Source organism: Artibeus jamaicensis, unplaced genomic scaffold (genome assembly GCF_021234435.1).
Source record: "Artibeus jamaicensis isolate MK-2021 breed Jamaican fruit bat unplaced genomic scaffold, CSHL_Jam_final scaffold_1019, whole genome shotgun sequence".
In the NCBI taxonomy this organism is placed as follows: domain Eukaryota; kingdom Metazoa; phylum Chordata; class Mammalia; order Chiroptera; family Phyllostomidae; genus Artibeus; species Artibeus jamaicensis.
The window spans coordinates 29,744,915-29,766,933 of record NW_026522025.1 but is presented as its reverse complement, the minus strand read 5'-3'; the positions used below and the strand labels follow the sequence as shown (position 1 = coordinate 29,766,933).

The 22,019-nt window shown below is 34.9% G+C and overlaps 1 protein-coding gene across 3 annotated transcripts in view; it reads right to left on the bottom strand.

Annotated features, from left to right (window-relative positions):
• The window catches only part of PRKACB (protein kinase cAMP-activated catalytic subunit beta), a 107,678-nt gene that overhangs the window by 33,692 nt on the left and 51,967 nt on the right, over nt 1-22,019 (bottom strand). For all 3 annotated transcript variants that reach the window (XM_037163952.2, XM_037163950.2, XM_037163951.2), the window contains exons 2-3: nt 4,120-4,181; nt 1,685-1,813 (exon numbers count right to left, since the gene is read on the bottom strand). In XM_037163952.2, the coding sequence (XP_037019847.1) occupies nt 1,685-1,813; nt 4,120-4,181 (191 nt within the window). The remainder of the gene's footprint in view (nt 1-1,684; nt 1,814-4,119; nt 4,182-22,019) is intronic.

Genomic DNA, 22,019 nt, shown 5'->3' with positions numbered 1-22,019 from the left:
GGTCTGGGAACCAAAGGATCGCTGGTTTAATTCCCAGTCAGGGCACATGCCTGGGTTGCAGGCCAGGTCCCTGGTGGGTGGCACGTGAGAGGCAACCACACGGTGGTGTTTTTCTCTCTCTTTCTCTCTCCCTTCCCCTCTCTAAAAAAGAAAGAAAAAGAAAGAAAGAAAGAAAAGAAAGGAAGGAAGGAAGGAAGGAAGGAAGGAAGGAAGGAAGGAAGGAAGGAAGGAAGGAAGGAAGGAAGGAAAGAAGGAAGGAAGGAAGAAAGGAAGAAAGAGCAGAAAAAAATAAAGTAGAGATTGGATTAGAACTACAGACCAGTCTTAAAACTGTACTGTCCAAAATGGTAGCCACTAACCACGTATGGTTATCTAACACTGGAAATGTGGCTACCCAAATGCAGGTGTATTATAAGTATAAAATATAGATCAAGTTTTGAAGATTTGCTATGAAAAAAGAATTTAAAATATCTTAGTAATTTTATATTAATTATGTACTGCAATGATAATATTGTGGATACACTGAGATCTACAGTGTGGATACACTGTAGAATCTACTATTAACATTAATGTCAACTGTTTCTTTTTACTTTTAAAAAATTAGGCTACTAGAAAATTTTAAATTACATATGTGGCTCATATTATATTTATTAGATTGCATCAATAGTCTAGCCACTTTCTGTAACCCTCTCTCCTCTACATTTTCTCATCTCTATATCCTAGTAAGACAAGATATTATTCTTAGGAACATACTATCTGTAGAATAATATATCAAGATTTGTCATTTTTCTTTTACTTTCCCTTAATTATAAATGATTACTAAAAAACCAGAAGCTTAATATATAAAGCATGAATAACTCAGATACCCTGATTCTTTAGATATAACAATATATAAGCACTTAAAATTGTTTTTAAATTCTTATTGAGACATAATCAACATGTAACGTATTTTTTTCAAGTGTACAACACAATGATTTGATTTTTAATAGTATGTAGGTTTTCAAATTTTACCTGCCTTAGTTAACATTTTAATTAAGCAAGCATGTTAAACAGAAAGGCTTCTACTATCAATTAAAATAAGTTGTAAAATTGTCCTGGCTGGTGTGTGGTGTGGCTCAATGGACTGAGCGCTGGCCTGCAAACCGCAGGGTGGCTGGTTTGGTTGCCAGTCAGCATACCTGTGTGAGTTGCAGGCCAGGTCCCCAGTAGGGGGCACGCAAGAGGCAACCACACTTTGATGTTTCTCTCCCTCTCTTTCTCTTTCCCTTCCCTTTTCTCTAAAAATAAGTAAATAAAATCTTTAGAAAAATACTTGTGTGAGTATTAAAAATATAAATCATAAAATCACTGAATATCTGTTACCTCAACCTAATGATCAAGTAATTTATTCCTGCATTTTTCCACATGGCAGAATGTAGTAGAGAAGCCTGTTCCTTACATGTTAAATTCAATATTTTGCTAGTAAACATACGCATACCTGTAAGTATAAATACTGAAATAATGTACTCCTATATACTAAAACTATAGTTATGTATCATAGAGTCATAATAATAAGGATGGAAAAAAAGTGCAATGATAAAATTTGACTGTGTTAATGGTTAAGTCATTACATTGCATTTATTTAATAATCTAGCTGATAAAACTGAAGCTTACCCTTCAAGTAAATAACAACAAAACCACTAACCTTCTGCTTATCTAAGATCTTCATGGCATAATACTGTTCGGTGGCTTTATGTTTCACCAACATGACTCTTCCAAATGAACCTGTTCCGAGGGTTTTCTTCCTTTCAAAATCTTCCAGGCCAGCATTATTCTACATATACATAAAAAATAAAATAAACTTTAAAGTTAGAAATGTGCTGTTCTGGCTGGTGTGGCTCAGTGTATTGAGCATTGGCCTAGGGACCAAGAGGTCGCTGGTTCCATTTCTGGGCAGGGCACAGGCCTGATTGCAGGGCTGGTCCCCAGTTGGGGGCGTGCAAGGGGCAACTAGTCAATGTTTCTCTCACGCATAGATGTTTCTTTCCCCATTTTTCTTCCCCCCTCCCCTCTCTCTAAAAATAAATAAATCAAATCTTTAAAGTGAGAAATTCTCATAAGACTACGATAACAGTAATAGATTCAGTGATATCAGAATAGGTCATTTAATTTATAATCATCCATTTAAAAATAATATAAAAGACTACGGAGATTCCAAGTTACTGGTGCTATTTTTTCCTTTGAATAAGAAAGGATTTAATGTTTGAGAAGAGAATTATATTGCAAAACAAAACATAATAGTAGTTGAAGGAAATAAGAGCTTCAGCTGAAATATTAAAAGGTCATATTCCAATATATATTCCTAGTATTGGAATTCTAACAAATTAGTTTCATGTTTTAACAGTTACAAACTGATAAGGAGCATACTGACAAAGACAATTGTGAAAGCTTTACAGTCCTAGTGCACTTGCAAAAAGCTGGAACGAGTAGATGAGCTGAGGGATCAGAGTCCTTGCACTAGAGTTACCCTGGAAGAAAGGACATGTAACTTCGTTTCTAGCTTTCTAAGAGCTCACAGAACTAGAAAATAACAGCATGAGCGATTCTCATAGCTTTCTTTCTGATGTTATAATAACCCAGTATTACCTAAAACAGTAACAATAAGGAAAGAAGAGTTCCTCATTCCCACAAAGATAACTGAGTCAGAGTCCCAGAACAATAATCAGCCTCATCTTTCTCTTTGAATAGATGCTTTGTTATGAGCAAACATCTTTGTTTGCCTTTGACTGTAACACAGAAGCAAAGAACTGGAAGCATCAATCTATTGAATTTGTTGCTGCCACAACAAAATAAAAAAATACTAGAAACAAATTACATGCTAAATAGCAATAAGTAGTAATTGCTGACCCACTTGTTTAATGGGTTTTAATTACAAAGATCCCCATGAAAGTCTTAGAAAAATTATTTCCACTCAGAAAAATGTGGCAAAATATGACTCTTGCATAGGTGAGGAATCTGGACAGCTATTGTAAGTCCACTATAGTTGGACTTCATCTCTACTGAAAACCAAACTTTGTGTTTGGAGACAGCGTAGCTTCTTGGTGAATCACGGAGAGAGCAATCACCTCTTAAGTTTTTACTCACAAAACCTGTTTTCATCAGATTTTAATTTCATATTTCCAATAACTTTAAATTGCCATGAGATTCCATGTCAATGCAAAAGAAAATGTCCCTCTAATTATTATTAAATTATTTAGATTTATGAATTAATATTTAATCTCTGGTTTTATCAACACAGATGGATATGGTTAATACAGTTCCCAACTTGATAATGAAAACAGATTTCATTAGCAGACCACAGGCCAGCCCTTCTTGCTAGTCATTGCTTTTCAAACAAATATGCCATCTTCTTCACCTCCCTTAATGTTTCATGTTAGATAATGTCTATCACTTGAGTGATTATGTTTTAAATTACAGGTCATGCTATAAATCTTGATAATGAGGGAATCTTCATAAAGCATAAGATTTATTTAAATCAATATTTCTTGAGTGAAAAAATACTGAAGTCAAAAATTTCTGTGCTAAGGTTTTCAAAATTTAATTCACTATTAAATTTTGTTAATCATAACTTCAAAAAGAATTTTTACAAGCATAGATGACTTTTTATATAGTTTCTAGATCTTAGCTAAGATCTAAAGGACTTGATCTCATGAAAATGGTTTTGAAACAACCCCTGTGTTTGGTGTGCCATCAACAGCCAAGTGTTTGTGAGTGTGAATTTGAAACCGCACAACAGGATCAGTATTGTTGCAATTAATAAAAATACTAAATATGCTAGCATAGGCACAAATTGAAACTATCACAATTAGAAAATATCAAGGGTTTGTAGCAGCTTGGAATTAGTGTCAACATTTATAATCAGGTATTATACTGGAAATGAGTTCCTTCTCCAATTTATGTATACATAAAACTATTAATAGATTAAAAACAATGCTATGGGGAAAAAATCCCATGTTACCCCTATTTATTATTGCTACTTGAAAATTCAAGTTTCTGAAAGTAGTAAATTATTTAGGCAAGACTCTTGATTTTACTTAACACAGAATTTTTAAATCATAGAAAATTTTAAATATCCCTTACCTGAGCAGGATTTTCCCATTTTCTTAAGAAGTCTTCTTTGGCTTTGGCTAGAAACTCTTTCACTAAAAAAAAAATATTTAAAAAATTGTCTTGTAACAATATTCACATTACATATAAATACACATGCTTTAAAAAACACAGGCTCATGTCCACTACGGTTCCCATAAAACATGTGTGCTTACAACTGTGATGCACCAGATAACTATTCCGTTTCTCCAAACAGGATGCAAACATTTTCTCAAACTTCTAAAATTCCCTAATATCTTTCTATGTGGATCACCCTGATCATTTCAAATCTAATAATAAAAATACTGAAAACATACCCAAAAGTAACAAGAGGCTAGATCAATCCAGAACAAAATACTCACTGTGAATAAACCATTAGTGATAGTTTAAAGGCACAACACAGCCTTTAAACATAATAACTGAAAACGTTTGGAGAGTGTGAACTTATTGATTTGTGGAGTTTCAAGAATAATCGATTTTGACAAAGGGTTATTTTCAGGCATAAGAAAAAGAATTTATGTTATTAAATTTGTGTTTTCTCTACCATAAACTAACACATAAAGAATATACACGAAGACCTCAAAACAAAACAAAACAAAACTTCACAAACAAACAAACATACAAAAAACCCTCCAAAGAGCTTAAAAATCTCATTCTAAATGTGGAGCAAAAAAATGTCTTAATGACTAACTTTAAATGTACACTGAAGTAAAGCAAATCCAAACCAGATGTTTATATGGTGATTAGTAATAGCCACATTATTTTACAGAGCTGCAGTTGGAAATTTTAGATTTGTTACATGAGGAATCATTTTAAAGAGTCCTCCATTTCACTGGCTTTCCACAAAGTTATTAACAATGATCTGTTTACATACAACTTCAGGTGTTTAAAACACATAATAAATAGAAAAGAAATTCCAGAAAGATAAAATGACATAAACAATATGTACTCTTGTTCCCAGTTAGCTCTATGCAAGCAAAACCTGAATAGACAATAAATAATTAGTCTTTTGTTCAGAAAGTTACCAGTATTTCTCTGATATGTGAATCTGTACATGAAGAATAAAATAGCATAAAGTGGTATTTACATTATGGTCAAACAGTAAAAGGCATACAGAGGGGACCGAGAGCAGCGCCCGGCCTTTGTTTCAGATGTTCCAATAGTGACGACCATGACAGTGGTGGGTGACCATGACAGTGAAAAGACAGAAGGAAAATGGAAGTGAGGCGCTCACAAATTCTGCACCATGATCATCTAACAATGTAGTACCATTAAAGTGAGGCATTTGAAGACACACAAAATTATTCCCTTTTATCCTCAGTGTAGTACTTTCCCCCAAACACCACTCCTAGACAAAAAGGCTACTACTGGTATTCTAAATCTTTTGAGATTTCAAAATGGTGATGACAGGCACCAAGAGCAGACATTATTTAACTACTTTATATAAACTGTCATTTGTATTTTGCTGTTAAAATAGTCTCTGAATACCTACTTTAGAAGGTTTGAGAAAAATAATTTTTAGGAAGATTTTATTATCTTTAGAGGGGAAGAGAAGGAGAGAGAGAGAGAAATATCAATGTATGGTTGCCTCTTGTGCATCCCCTGCTGGGAACTGGCCTGCAACCCAGGCATGTGCCCTGACTGAGAATCAAACCGCAGTTGTTTGGTTTGCAGGCCTGCGCTCAATCCACTGAGCTACACCAGCCAGGGCGAGAAAAATAATTTTTTTAATTAGAATTTTTTTATTGTATGGGAATCTTATGTACCAAAACAATGAATCAAATAATTGTACCTAATTATGCAAAATGATCTAATTTCTCCTGGAGGTGGATCTGGAAGGTGGAAAATTCTTACATTTTCTTGAGTTCAGGATGATTTAAGTCATCCTACTTCTAAAAGTTAATACACTTGTTACGATTGGTTTTATAAGTAACATTTTATTTTTGGGGTCATAGAGCAGATACGTCTGTGTATGGCACTGATGTGGAAACAAAACCTATGACATAAACTAAAAACACAATTTATTGTTAAATGCAACTGTGACTTTTAAGAAACAACTTGTAATCCCCCAAATATAAATCTGATTTAAAATATTTTTAGTTATCTTCTATTTATAGAACTTGCAAATCAAGTTACAGAATAAACTCTCCAGATGCCTGTCTGAGCACAGATAATTTGAAGACAAGCTAAAAAATTGAAGCTAAAAAAAATTCCCTAATATCCTCTCCCAGCTTTTCCTGTGACTTCCTGATCAGTAGATCTGGAGTAAGAAAATGTGACTGGTCAAAGGAAGAATAGGCAATATTTGCCAATGATGGTATGTTGAAGGAAATTTTCTTTTCCCTACCTGGTGAATTAGCTAAAGAAAAAATTTCAGGTACTACTTAATTTTACTCACTAACAGGGTATTCAGGAAATCTGATAGTATTCTCTGTACGCATCAGTATTCCAAGTTTACTGGTAAGTAGTGCTGTAAAAAGTAAAGAATGGTTCTAACAGCAGTCTTGTATAAAGTTACCAGAAATGGATATAAATCAAAGATATTAAATTTTGTGAATTATTTCAATTATGAGATTTCTTTTTAAAGGATAAGCATTCATTATAATGTCATTAAAGAGTTCCATGAAGAAAACTCTGTTCCTGAAGCACGTTTTGTCACGTAAGTGTATATACAGACACATGAAATCTCGTTTATAGGTGCACCATTTACATGCAAAGATGAACAAAGTTAACTCTTTGTCAAAATATACATCTATAAATATAGATACCAAAAATAAAATATTTCACATTATGGATTGTAACTCCAAAACAACAGGCAGCCCAGAACCACATGTATTTGCTTTGAATTTTATTATTTTTAGACAGTAGTCAATAGAACTTTCTAAATGCTTTTCTCTGGTTGTGTTTTTTTTTTTTATTTAAAAAATTTTATTTATTTATCTTTTAGAGGGGAAGGGAAAGAGAAAGGGAGAGAAATATCAATGCATGGTTGCCTCTCATGCGTCCCCTGCTGGGAACTGGCCTGCAACCCAGGCATGTGCCCTGACTGGGAATCAAACCACGGTCCTCTGGTTTCTTTGGTTAGTTTTAATATTTATACCCACTGATACAAGGTGTTGGCAGCTAATTAGTAAAATAAGTGGTGGGAGAGGCAGCCAAATGCAAACACTACAGCATATTTAATCCAGAGTTCCTTATAAAGCGTATATTTAAAGTTCTCCTTTTCTTTTTGTTTCTTACTGTGTTTTAATATATAAGCTATATCTATACTTTACCATTGACACCAATGCAATCCCCTAAAAGAGCACAGGTCTTGGAGCTTGAGTTACAACTGAATTAGAATGTGACTCTAATACTTCTTAGCTACACAATCATGGGTATCTATCTACAAAGCAGGTAACAATGATTAGGAAAAAATACCTTACAAAAGGGTTTTTCTGCAAATATATTTTGTTTCGTGTTGATTAATAATGGAGCGAACTAGGTACTACAAAAATGAGGACATACCACACATCAACACGATTTCTTTTCAGAAGTGTAGATTCCAACTATCTTTATGTTCAAAATGAACTTACTTTCTCTTCATTTTGTGTTATTTAAAGAGTCTATCACACTGCGTTCTAGAGAAATCAGCCTACCAATGGAAACTCTAGGTTCACTCAGGCCTGGTTTGTACAAATGTTTACCCGCATTTGCAAGATGAATCAAGCAGAAACAAACTGCCAATTTTTATGCATTTTCACAAGTATGTTAAAACACTTAATTCTATCACTTTCAAAATATTTTTGAGTATGCTTATACATAGGACATAGTATAAGAATTAGATTACGAAGTTCATTTTAAACATTAGGAAATTTATTAAAAACTCAAGTATGGCACATTTTAATTTCACATTATTCATATCATTCTACAACAAATAAGAATGCTTTATTAATTATGTTTAGTAAATTTGTTTATTAAGTACTTTGGGTTCTGTGTTAAATAAACTACATTACTGCTCATTATAAAAAGGGCATGCTGTTAGTCATGGCATCCAGTTAAGCATCCAGTGCTTAAAAGAGGTTATCATTTGTATTTCATAAGAAAAGTTTTAAAAACATTGCTATACAGATTACAACTACTCCAGATGTTGAGTTCTCCCGTCTCCTTGTGACGAGATAAATGTCACCACCGCCTTTTACACCTCTTTATAATAAAAGTGTGACAATGAACTTTTCTAATGATGTCAGAAAAGCAGAAGAGACACGAACAGAAAAACAGAACGAAATAGAATATACACTTCCTTGCATAAATACCCAATTAAATACCAGCTGTTTTATTCAATGTTTATAGCGGTCTATTTTCTTTTGAAAGCCATTCGTTAGCCTGGGTTGCCGACTTTAAGTGCCTCACTGCACAACTCCCACTGCTGTGGCACTGTGCTCGCTGTTTCTAAAACATCACTCAAGAAACTGGAATGGAAATCACTTCTATAGCTAAAACTTAACATAAAACTAAAGAAACCATTTCCTTAATTAAAACGTTTTATTTACTCAATATACCTTATAAAGATATGACTTTTATGAGGAGCATAACAACTTATAAACAAACAAGTAAAAACCTTGGCATCATTTTTTTAAATTAAAAAGTAGTTAGTTGCCTACCAGATACTTCTGAAGAGGAGCAAGCTTGTATCCAAGAAAAAAAATAAACAGTGATTAAATGACACTTATAAAAACAACATAGTAGCATGAAATAACTTATACACATTTTCTCAGATAATTACACACAGAAGTAAAACAATAATGTGAAACTCAATTATTTGACTGAACATATTCAGATAGGACATTTAAAAATTAAATGGTAAAGAAATAAAATCAATACTTATGGTTTAGTGCCATATCGATACCATTTGAATTCTTCTTAAAACTGCTAACAAAACCTTTAACTTCTCATGGTAATAGTGCTAAAAATAGTAAGTAGCATATATTGCAATATACATCCTGTAACTATTGCAATACTATTTCTGGACTTTCGTTATTTATTGAAAATTCTACTGAGAAAAGAGACTGTGAATTGTAACATTTTAATACCCTTCAGGAAGACATTAGTGTCTTTCAGGCATTTTATTTTCTTGGTGCTGGTTTAACAGTCTTTTCAACAACATTTACTGAGTACTGTGTAGCAGTGCCAGAAACTGATGTAGGCTCTAAGAACACTGCAAAGAATAAACGCATCTCCACTATTTAAGGAGATGAGAATCTGACTGGGAGTTAGAACCATTACACTGGAATGTCACAAGGACAAGGACAAGAAAATGATAAGGTGCTACGCAAGCCTGAAAGGGGAAATTCTTGAGTGGTAAAGGTAAGGTGCCATAAAGCTCGAAGGATAGAGTTCCTCTGGTACATGACTTGACGAAGAAGACATTCCAGGCTGGGATAATCTTGTATAAAAGGCATAGAGGCAGAAGCATGGCTTATCCAGGAAGGGCACCTGGCCTGTAACAGCTGCGACACCGGGTACAGTGTTCAGCACAGTGGGAGGTGAGGTATAAAGGCAAGCAGGTGCCCTACCGTGAAGGTAACTGTTTGCCATGGTGATGCTTGTCAGTGTGTGGGAAGGAACAGGCGTAGACTGCGTGATCCATAACTGCCGGGCCCTGTTTCTTCTGGGAAACAGAAGGCAAGATTACTTGCTAAGGAACAGCGGAGCCAGCGTAAGGAGGAATAGCTGGGGGTTAGAGGCCAGAATATTTTAAACCTTCATGACCATGTAGTTAATAAAGGAAGGGGCTGTTCCTTTAAACGTTTCTGTTAGGAAAGAGCAGATGTGAGGTAATAAAGCAATTATGTTTCTTAATAATAACTTTCCTTGTGATCATAGTTTAAAGGGTTTTTTTACTGAACAGATTATAATTCATGGGCTCCCTAATCACTTTGTAATTAAATCATTTTCATCCTTTACCTTAATATAAGTATTATTTTATTTAAAAGTTATTTAGTGTATATCAGAAAGCAAAAAACGAGATGGAAGCTGAGATAAATTACATATGAAAATAATAAATTCTATCAATAAAGAACAGTAAAATCCCTTCCAAAACTTCTGCAGTGCAAATCTAGCAGAGTGTAAAATAGTTTGGTTTTTTTTTTTTGCCTCCCTTTCTTCAAACATCCACCTCTTTTGAGCTCTACATTTGTTACTAAGGATATCCCCCCAAACACATGCTCTACTACAAATATTTTCAGTAAACTAAATACAAAACATTCTAGTTGCCACAAAATTCCCTCATAAAAAAACCAACTTATAGCAATCAAAGTAACAGAATAATTTTGTAAAAGGTGGTGTCCTACCAGATGCTTCTGATGATTTGCATGCTTGAGCGAAAAGAATAAATTAAACAGATAAATAACACATATAGTAACAGGCCCAGAAGTTCTCCACCCATTCATGTTCATTAAAATATTTACATGCAGAAATAGAATAAAAAATACTTGAGCATACAAATTCACAAGTTTTTTATACAAGTATTACAACACACTCTTTGGACATCTATTTGTCTGTCTATCTGTCTATCACATTCCATCCCTTTAATTCAAAGAGCAATTGTGTTCACTTAGCTGAAGGGATACTTTGTTTGCTTCACCATATTTGAACAAGTTCGGTCATAGCCTTTAAAATGATAGTGGGTACAAAAAATCTTTAATTATTGTAAATGAATCTGTGCAGTTCAGTGGATGAAACCATAACTATTTTTGTTTTTTAAGATACTAGTCATGCATAAAATCACACGAGTTTGGAATTTATACAGGCAATAAAAGCTACATTTTCTATCGTAACATTTATGTCACTTTTCTTCCCTCTCCTTATTCTTTTTTCCTGTTAATTCTTTATCAAGTCTTAATTACAAGTGAACAATATAATTGACTTTCGCTAAACCGTAAAAAACTTTTGGTGAAACGTGTATTAAAATGACCACATCATAAAAAGAAACACATCGACTTGGCCAGTGTCTACATGGACAGATACACTATGAATCCACATGGTACTATTCACAACTAATTACACGTGCATGCTTTTTCTCCCAACTCGCTCTCTTGTAGAGATGTTGTGGATTTCCTAGGCCATCCAAGCCATGTTTGATTGGAGATGTTCCCTATAGGATTTGGTAATAAAACTTAAACTAAATTTCCAGTCATAAAACCAATGACCCAGGCAACCTTCAAATTTCTCTTCGAAATGCATTTTACTTCCTCAATTGTTCACTGAGGCTTTTTCTCAGAGGAACAGTACATCTACCACATCGTGTGCTAAAGATTTTCCATTTGGTTCTAAGTTCAAATATTCCGTCTTGTTGACAGGACAGAAACAGGAATGGATCCCACACGACAGGGTTTATACGTTTGCAACGTGACCAGACAGCAGTTAAGGAGGTCTCTATGTGGTCACGCCAGTTTGTATTGCCTCCACATCTTGATGCTCCGTGTCCTCACAGAATGTCAGACTTTCTAGTTTCTGCTAATCCGATGACTACTCAATCATATCTTCTTGTTAAAGATTAGGTAAATATCTTTTATAATTTTATTACTTTCCCTTACAGGTCTCATTTATTAGGTTTACACATAGGTTCTTAAGAGCTTGGTTGATTCTGCAAAAGGGGGATTTTCTAAAATTACTGTTTCCGTTTGTTGCTGATGCACAGCACACTGTTGATGTTTATATGTTGATCTCATATCTGGCAACCTTACCAGATTCTGTTATTAGTTCTAAAACAGAATTCATACATTCTCTTGAATTTTCTATATAGAAAATCACATATCACTTGTAAATAATGACAATTTTGTTCCTTCCCATCTTTTTCTTGTCTTAATGTGCAGGGTATGGCTATCACTACAGAACAGAAAATGAGCATTCTTTTCCTATTTTTAACTTGAGAGAAAATGTTTCTAATTTTCTTTTTTCAACACTTGTCTTGTAAAACTATACTAGACTCAAATAAATTTAAGAATATTGTCTTTTTTTTCAATTCTTTGGAAGATTTTGTATAATACTGCAATTTTTGTTATTTGAATATTTCCTAGAACTTGACTGTAAAATAGTCCTGTCCTAACTTTAGTAAGTTTTGAGTAAGGCTTTGAACTGATTAAATCTTAAATAGGGAGAGTACTAGTCAGTTATTTTGAGTGTTTTCCATGAACTGACCTTTGGCTATTATGTATCTTCTTTATTTCTTATTCCACTGATTTCTGTTCATGTCTTTATTAGGTATTCTTTTTCTTTTGACTAACCATGTTGTGCTTCTATAATTTGTTTACTTGAATACTTACATTATGAGTATCTTTCTCCTTTCTTAACATAAGCATTAAAAATCTTATCTCTAAATCCAATTGAGCTGCACCCCAAAAGTTCTGATGCATAGTTGAATTTAAATTTATATTAATTCTTGACCTGTGAGTTATTTGAACTTTTTAATTATTCACATATAACATTTGTTATAGATGAAGAAACTGGGGCTCATGGAAGGTTTAAGTGTTCCTCCCTAGTATGTTTATCTGTTTAATTAGTCTTTTGTTATTCATTAAACTTAACTGCTTTATGGTCAGACACCACAGCCCATATATCAATTCTTTAAAATATTTTGAATTTTTTTAATTTTAATTAATTTTATTTAGTTATTTTTCAAGTACAGTTTTTTTGTCTATTTCTCCCATCCCAGCCTCCCCCCCCCCTTGCTCCCCACCTCCCTCCCATTTCCACCCCCCTTAGTTCTCGTCCCTGTGTCCTTCCTATTTGTTCCTCCAAATCCCTCCCCCTTTTTCCCCTTAACTTCCCCTTCCTTCTCCCCTCTGGTCACTGTCCCCTTGTTCTCTATTTCAGTGTCTTTGTTTTTTTTTTTTTTCTTTTTCTGCTTGCTTGTTTGTTTTGTTGTTTAGCTTCCTGTTAAAGGTGAGATCATGCCCTGGCTGGTGTAGCTCAGTGGATTGAGCACGGGCCTGCGAACCAGACAATCGCGGTTCGATTCCCAGTCAGGGCACATTCCTGGGTTGCAGGCCAGTTCCCTGCAGGCCAATTCCCAGCAGGGGACGCCCGAAAAGCAACCATACATTGATGTTTCTCTCCCTCTCTCCTTCCCTTTCCCTCTAAAAGATAAATAAATTAAAAAAATTAAAAAAAAAAAAGGTGAGATCATATGGTATTTGTCTTTTAGCACCTGGCCTATTTCACTCTGAATTTTTAAATTGTATTATTGATTCTGTATTTTATGTATTTCTGTATATTCTCTAATTACTGGGTGGGACTTCTTTATATATATCTATAAATCTTATATATTTATAATTTTTCCTTCCAAATGGGTCAATTTTGTGTTATATATTTTGAGGCTCTGGAAATTATAAATTTATAATTTATATTTCTTTTTGATGTGACTGTCACTTTTAAGTGTAGCGTGTGTGACAAACCTACTCTCTGATATTCTTGGGAGGGTCTAATCCTGTCGTATCTGTCTAATATCATTTACAGATTTGTGCGTGTGTATGTGTGTTTGATTTTGGATTGTGAACTCAAAGTTCACAAAGATAGGCCCCAAAGTGGGGCCTTATCTAAGAAACCTGCAGGGCTTGACCAGAAGATGTTTTGTACTTTCCAGCCTGGCACCCTGTTACAACAGTGTATTTTATCTCAGCGGTTTTCAACCGGTGTGCCACAGAACACCAGTGTGCCACAAGAATCTTTAAACCATGCAGTAGCTGACTGTTTAGTCAGGGGCACTGACCTCTTTTCCCTTAGATCTTCAAATTTAAAAAGTGACAACAGCCAACACAACAATAGCTGTCCAGTGTGAATGAATCGAAATTTTACCTATTTTTTCTGTCAGATCAAAAAATAGAATATATTCTTTGGTGTGCTGCAGAATTTTAGTAATTAGTTTACATGTGCCATGAGATAAAAAAAGTTGAAAATCTCTGTTATATCTTATTGGCAATTCTAGACCACACAATTAATATAAATTAACACCTGAAATGTATGAGAGGAGAGGCAATTGATTACAAACTCTCAGGAGAGCACCCCACACCATGAATGCACACCCCTCCCCTGTCCCTAGCAGTTCGAGCCAGGAAATACAAGCTTCCTTATTTTCTCCCTGTGTCAGTGGAGAGGTTTTAATTTCTAATCTATTCTCTCACTGAGGATGTAATCCTTTGAGGATCCTGCCTCATATAGGGGTCTAAGAAATCCCGTGTTGCATGGATCAAAGAAATTGTATTCTGTCTCTGTGTGCCACTTAAAAACCAAAGTCATTTAGTTACCAAAGTATGAAAATCTCCTTGGAGTAGTCAAAGTATGGTCTCTCTTGCGGTTCTGGTTTTCACTTATCATTTCACCTTTTGCACACCGGGGGTTCATATTGTATTCTCGTAATTTCATTTAAAGGGATGCTTGCTATATTTTATTCTGCATTTCTAGGTGCTATTGAATCTTCATTCATTTTTGCTCAAAAGAATTTTCAAATTATCTAGTCTCCAATTTCTTTATTTCTTTTTCTTTATTTCCCCTCACTCAAGGATATGTTTATTGATTTTTTTTAAGAATGAGAGGAAGGGAGAAAGAGAAACACTGATCAGTTAGTTGCCTCTCACACATGCCCTCACCAGGGTTCACAACCACAACCCAGGTATGTGCCCTGACTAGAGACTGAACCTGCAATTTTTTTTTCTTGATGTACAGGACAATGCTCCAACCAACTGAGGCACTCAGCTAGGGCTGGATTTCTTTTTTCTTTATAAGGCAAGGTTTGCGTTAAGTGTAAGATGCAAAGATACCGGAATGTTTGTGAAATTTCCTTTATCCTTGAAGTTCAACACTTCCATCAGCATATTTAGCTGCTGGGTTTTTGTGCTAATCTTTGTCAAATACAATGAGCTCTTTCAATCTAATGATTCAAGTTTTTCTTCAACTAAGAAGTTTTCCTGAATCATACATATATTTTGTTGTTGCTTCTGTTCGATGAGTCATTTTCTGTCCTTTGGGAATGCTACTCACTCCATTTGTAGAGTCTCCTACTTTTATCTAACATGATTTTCACTCATGATTTCTATCCTGTCCATTTCCCCTCCATTTTTGTTTTTGTTAAGCTAGTTCTTCACATCATTAATTTCCTTTCCTGCAGTGATTACTTCAATGTTTACTGCCTCTAATAGTGCTTTATATTCTCCAGATGCCAGGTTCATTTTCTTATAATCTTACCTTATATCATTACTGCTTCTTTTCTATTTCTGCCTTTTAACCAGCTGCTCTCTCTTCATTCTAGGCACTTGTGTTATCTTATCTTTCATGTCTTATTTCATAAATGCCATGTTCACTTGAAATTTTTAAGAATTCAACAGAGATGCTATCTATAATTTCTTATTTTTTAAACACTCCCGCACAAATATTTTCTAAACATAACTTCCATTTCCCTGCAATGAAGGCTGTGATTTTATCCTTCAATGACACACTATCTCTTTCATGGGCTCCATGTTGTTGCTTTTCTTGTTTATTCATTCATAAACAATGAGAAGCCTTTCAAAACTTTACATCACATTGTGTCCTCTCCCAATAAAGTGGATCCTCTCATCTCCTATTAGGGTGTGTCAGAATCAACTTCTCAGATCTTTTAGTTGATACATATTTACATTATCAGTAAAATAATACAGTGACTTTCTGAAATGGGAAGGAAGCCATACCGTCCCTGACTAGTGGTGATACCCACCCACTTCAACGAAGGGCCCTCTCACATTAGAAGAAGAAAAGCCACTTCTTCCACTTGGAACAGCCTAGCAAATGTTTGGTTGTCCCATCCTAACTATTTTAAATGAAAGTCATCAGCACACTGGACCTGCCACTTCTCTTCCTAACAGTCTTTCTTAGAAGCCTCATCCCTCTAAGTTAGTGAGGGTGAAACTACTGTTTATTTCTTTTCCATGAAGCAAGCTTCTCAAAGTAAAACTGTGAGTTAAACTTCGGTGTCTAATTATCAGTCTGACATTGTACATTTCTGGGCAAGTATCCTTCTTTAATTTCAGAACTAATACACTGTTTTCCCATTTTTGTGTTTGCTCATATTCAGTCAAGACCTCGAAAGAGGAATTAATTAAGTGCTTGTGGTTAAGTCTGTAACCGATCTGTAATTTGCAAAGTTTAATGCCTTTTTTTGAGATTTGCCCTCAACTACAGGCAGACCAGTCCGAGTTCTCATCCGGAATGTTGTTATATGACACTTGTTACATCTCAGTAAGCATCATAAACCAAAAGGAAATAAAAAATTAAAGATAGCCAATATTTTTCATTGATAATATTAACAAGTGTTAAAATATGTAAAAATGAATAATATTTAGTTATTCATTTATACTACAAGAATTTGTGAGTTTACTGCTATTTTGGGGGGACTAGGGTGACTATTGTAAACCCACAGATGAGCATGGCACTCCTTGACTTAAGAAGTTCAAGGCTGGAGATTGGAAACTGACATGATGATATATAATTTCGGTATAATACAAACGACTGTTATAGTTTACAAGATCGCTCTGGGTTTCCAGAGTGACCGCCCCAACTCCATAAAGTCAATGAGAGAGACACTAGGCATAGGTGATTTTCAGAACTTTTATGATGTGATATAAATATAGAAAGGTAGCAAGGAATAATATATAGGATACTATAGCTACATCAGAATTTTATGAGAGACGCAAATAAAGCCAGAAAGGTTGGTTGCTGATCTTATATGCCCTACTAAGGGGTTGAACCTTTATCTGAGAGACAACAGGAGTAACTAAAGTTTCATGCTGGGTTAAGAAATGGGTATATCTACATTTTAAAGATGGTAGCATGGGAAATGGTCTAAAGGATATAAAGCTACAAGCCTAGAGTCAGTGAAGCAGTTACTGCAACAGGATTGAGAAGATATGCAATGCTGACCTAAAAGCATTCCCAGTGCCAGTGAGACTGGAGAAATTCTGAGACGTTCCTGACGTCCATGAAGCTCAACAGAAACTAATGAGCTAGAGTGTTTGGAGGTAAGATACAAGTTAAGAATGACCAGGAGGCTTATGTTTTCAGTTCCTGCAGGGGCAGTCAGTGGGATCATTAACAAAAATCAGAATCAATGAAAAAGGAGCAGACCTGGGATGAAAAGAGAGTATTCACTTTTGAACCAAATGTTCAGGAAACGAATGAAGATGTGAGCATGGGTGGAATCATTCAGAAGGAATATAGCATTAAAAGAGGGGCAAAGATAGATTCCTAAGAAAACTAATACTTACTAGTCAGGAAGGAGAAAAGGAATAGCTCTTTAAATAAAAGAGTATCACATGCACATAAATACTACATGTATAGCTATAGACTTAGCATCTACTTATGTTTATAAATAGAAGCAAACTTCATTTGTAATATTCCACATTTTGAAATGGCTAAATATTTAACCAATTATAACATGAGTAAAAATTGAACGATCCTGAAAAAGTCAGAATGTCTACTTGTGATTACTCTTCCTGTAGTGGAAAAGGCTATAAAGATATGCCAATATGATCAAGTATATCAAGTTCTATTTGACTAATCTACACTTTCTTGAAAGAAAATACAGCAATAAAGAAGCAGCAAAAATTTTCTTCAGCAAAAACCAACACTTCCAATTCTCAAACCTCTACAACACCTCTGGGGTTACTTAAAGACTGTGTTATATACTGAACTTTAGGAAGAGAAAATACATATTGGCTAGATTCAGAGAAATCTACTATTTTTACTGGGTATATGCAGTTTTGATATTCATAGAAATCTTAAGAAATGTTAACATATTGACTTTGTAACATTACCCCCAATTTAAAGCACTGGATCAGAAATATCAATCTACTAACAGGATAATGGCAATAACAATTCTTAATATCTTGCATGTAAAAATGTTCATTTAATATCATTCTCTGAACAAACATTTAACAGTGTGGATGAGGCTTATGTTTATACTGTAGCCAAATAAAAAGTGTTTATTGGCAATAATGAGATGATCTTCAGTTAGGAAAGAAAGGTTCCTTTATTTTGAATTCTATCTTTATACAGCAAAAATTCAACTCTGTCAGGTTCTGAATTCCAATTCCAAATCTTTTAAGTGTAAATTATAGACTGTCATAAGAAAAACCATATAACACTTCCTTTAAAAATCTGATTGAAAGGTTAACTTATCAATATTCTCTTTTCTAGTTAAGCACAAAGATACTAATGAGTTATGCTTTAAGCAAATATTTCTCACACTAACAACAGGATATCTATTTTTAGCTGCAGGTTTGGCTTAAAGTGAATAGCTTCCACCCTATGATAAACTGAAGCATATATGATAGTACATATTCTCAAAAACCATTTTTGGAATATTTTAAAAATGTAAGTCATGTTATAAAAGCAAAAATGAAACCAATTATCACAAGAGTACTTATTCTAATAAATTATTTTCCCCAAACTATTATTTCTAAACAATTTAACAAAGCCCCCCAAACCAAAATATACACATTTCATCATTAAATCTCTGTTTCTTAATGAACTGTATATAAAAGCAATGAATAAGTCAATAAAATTTTGGCAACATCTTATTCAAGATATTTTGGTATTTTATATAATCAAAAAGAAGCCACAGAAACTACTATTAGAATGACATAGCTAATAAAAAGAAAGTTTATCTTCAGGATCAGATACAAAAAAATTCCCCTTATCCTGGTGGGTCTTTCATTCACTAATCTATAATACAATAACAACAGCACCTAATAAGTATAACAAATCAAAACTAGAGAAATTAGGAGCTGATTATTAGCATTGACTATTAATAGTGTTAATTGTTCACCAGTACTTAACGGATTTTAAAAGCAAATTAGTATAATGCCTAAATGCAAAAGCATCAACAGAAAATGTAATTCACTGTAGCTCTGGCTTTACAACTGCTCCTCTGAAATATATTTTTCCTCCTATGGTTAAATATTTCTTAAAAATACACAGCCGCCCAGTCTCAGAGAGCATACTTACCACTCATGATGAAAACCAACCTTTCCAAAACATATTGCTCAAAACAACAATCCAGCAGCAAAGGGAGTTATGCTAATCTCTAGAGGTAGAAGCCTGTGGTGTAAACACACACACTGGAACATGCAGCACACAGCAAATGAAAAGAGCTTTCTTTTGTTTTAGAAAGCAAAGCCCCTAGAAGCAAAGCATAACTGCCCAGCATGAGATAGCACTAGTAAACATCCAATTAATGCCAATGATATGTATATATACAGCTAGATTTAATTTCCTTCAAGCTAGTTACCCTAGCCTCCTTCATATACCACTAGAACAACTCAAAATGGCAGAGAGAAAATATTCGAACCAGGATGTATAAGATGTTCTCAATTATATCAGCATGAGTTGTTACCACGGCAACATTAGACCAGAATTATCGGTTCACTTGTAACCATGGAGTAGCTTTCCTGAAGCTTTAATCAAACAAGACAAATAAAATGCCTTTTTATTTTAGAGCCACATGATTTTAAAATGACCACTTTTCTTACATTTAAGCACTTGTCTACCCCCCTTACATGTTTCAAAGATATAAAAAAAAAGGCCATTTTCTTCCAATACTCACACAATCCCATGTCGAACCTGGCAAGGAACAAACAGCCGAATGATTGCACCTAAACGTCTTTCAATTACACCAGCTCTTACTGCTAGCCGTGGACCTCGCTGATATTAAAATGCTGTGTGCTGTTGCTAGTGACTATTGGCGATGAATCTTATTGCCCAGATCGCTGATCGCTTTCATTTTTCATGAGCCAGAAAGCTATACTGCAGCACAAATGTTAACCATTTCAACATTCTGTATTATGGATGAGACAAAATATAATTCTTTATATTTTTATTTGTAGAGGGGATCTTAAAATAACTTATTTATAAACTTCCATAAAATCCGGCTTTATAAATAGTGTCAAATGCCACAGAGGTAGTTTTCAAAAGAGGGGGATACACAAAAAAGTTACTGGCAATCATTGTGGAAGTGTAAATTTCCTTACATCAAACAGGATTAAAACTGTGTAGCAAGGCAGATGGTATGGCAAGGTGGGCAGACTAGATAAAATGGTGAGCAGACTTCTCTGACTCCCAGAGTCCTAAAATTTGTACCAAAATGGTACAAATGATCCACAGAATGGTGCCGTGAGCGGAACTTCAGCAAGTGAGCTCACCATTGTAAAAGTTGCCAGGTGAGACAGGACTTTCACTGATGGGAGAGTAAGTACGTCAGCAAATCTTCTCCCCAAGAGGCAACTACAACATTGGACAAAATTTTCAAAAACAACTTCATAGCTCCGGAAATTCAGCAATCACAAACAACATATTGAGAGGCATTTATTATGAAAAACTGCTAGAGCCTGCATAAGAACGGTGGGGCCCTGTGGTGGTGGTCTTGCCTGGTGCAGCCCCTCTTCCCCCATAGCTCCCTCAGTACGCTGCTCCTTCCTATCAGGGTGGGGGAGGCCATGACCACCACGAGCTGTCTTGCTGCCATAGAGGGCTGACTTGATTTGGAGAGGAGGCCAAATCCCGCCCCCCGCAATAAGTGATATTGTCAATTTTTAAAAAGCAAATTGTAGGATAAGAACAGGGATCTGTCCAGCTTTGGCAGTCTGAAGTATGGTCTTGGTAGGGGTGAGCAGCAAACTGGTGGTCTAGCAAGAAATTAACAGAAAATGGAAATCAGAGAGGCAGAGAGGGCCCAGATAAACTCTCCGCATATCCTCAGATCCCTGAATGACAAGGAAGCTATCCCATAGGGGAGATCCAGGAGGGCCCAGCAGAAAGTTAAAGCTGGTACAAACTTTAAAACTGCCTGTAACCTGAATGTGTTTCCCCACGCACACTGTTCCATCAGCACAGACTGGCTCAAAGTATATGAGTACAACCCTTGGCCAATCACTGACTAACAACAAAACTATGCAGATGCAGGGTAGTCCCTAGCAGAGAATTCAGCAGCCAGACACCATGGGAAATGCAGTCCATAAATGAAAACAAAATAAAACAAAACACCCTTCTGGGAAGAAAAAAATCAGAAACCAGAGCTGCTAAAAATATTATTTTAAAATATCATTTATTTACACAAATATTATATAACCGATAAGTTGGAAAAAGGCAGTCAATAGAAAATGTCTTGGAATGGGCTCATATATAGAATTTAGCAATCAAAAGATTACAAAACAATTATTATAAATATATCAAAAAATAAAAGGAAATTGTGTTTAAGGAATTAAAGAAAAATATAGCAATGATATAACGAAGATTTAATATAGAAAAACTATTTAAAACAAAAATTATAGATGTGAGAAAAAGACAATCTTGAAAGATGCAAGAAAAAAAAAACGACTAATCATATAAAAAGTGCAATTAATCATGAATTTGACATAAATAAGATTGACCAGAGGTAGTAGAATGATATATTCAAAGTGCTTAAAGAAAATAGAGACAAACTAGTTTACAACAAATCTCCATCTGGAAATACTATCCTTCAAAAACTACGGTGAAATACAGAATTCCCAGATAAATAGCAGCTGCGGATATTTGTTGCAAGCAGAAATACTTAAGAAAGTCCTTCAGGCTAAAAGAAAATGACAGGATACCAGACAATATTCCAGTTGACAGGAATAAATGAAGAGGACTGGAATGGTGGTATATAGGGGAGTAAAAGATTATGTAAAGCCCTGGTTTAGGTGGCTCAGTTTGTTGGAGCGGCACCATGTACACTAAGAGGTTGCAAGCTTGATCCCCAGTCAGAGCCTGTACAGGAAGCAACAGATCCATGTTTCTCTCGCACACTGATGTTTCTCTCTCTCTCTTCCCTTTCTCCTCTTTCTAAAATCAATAAATACATCCTCGGG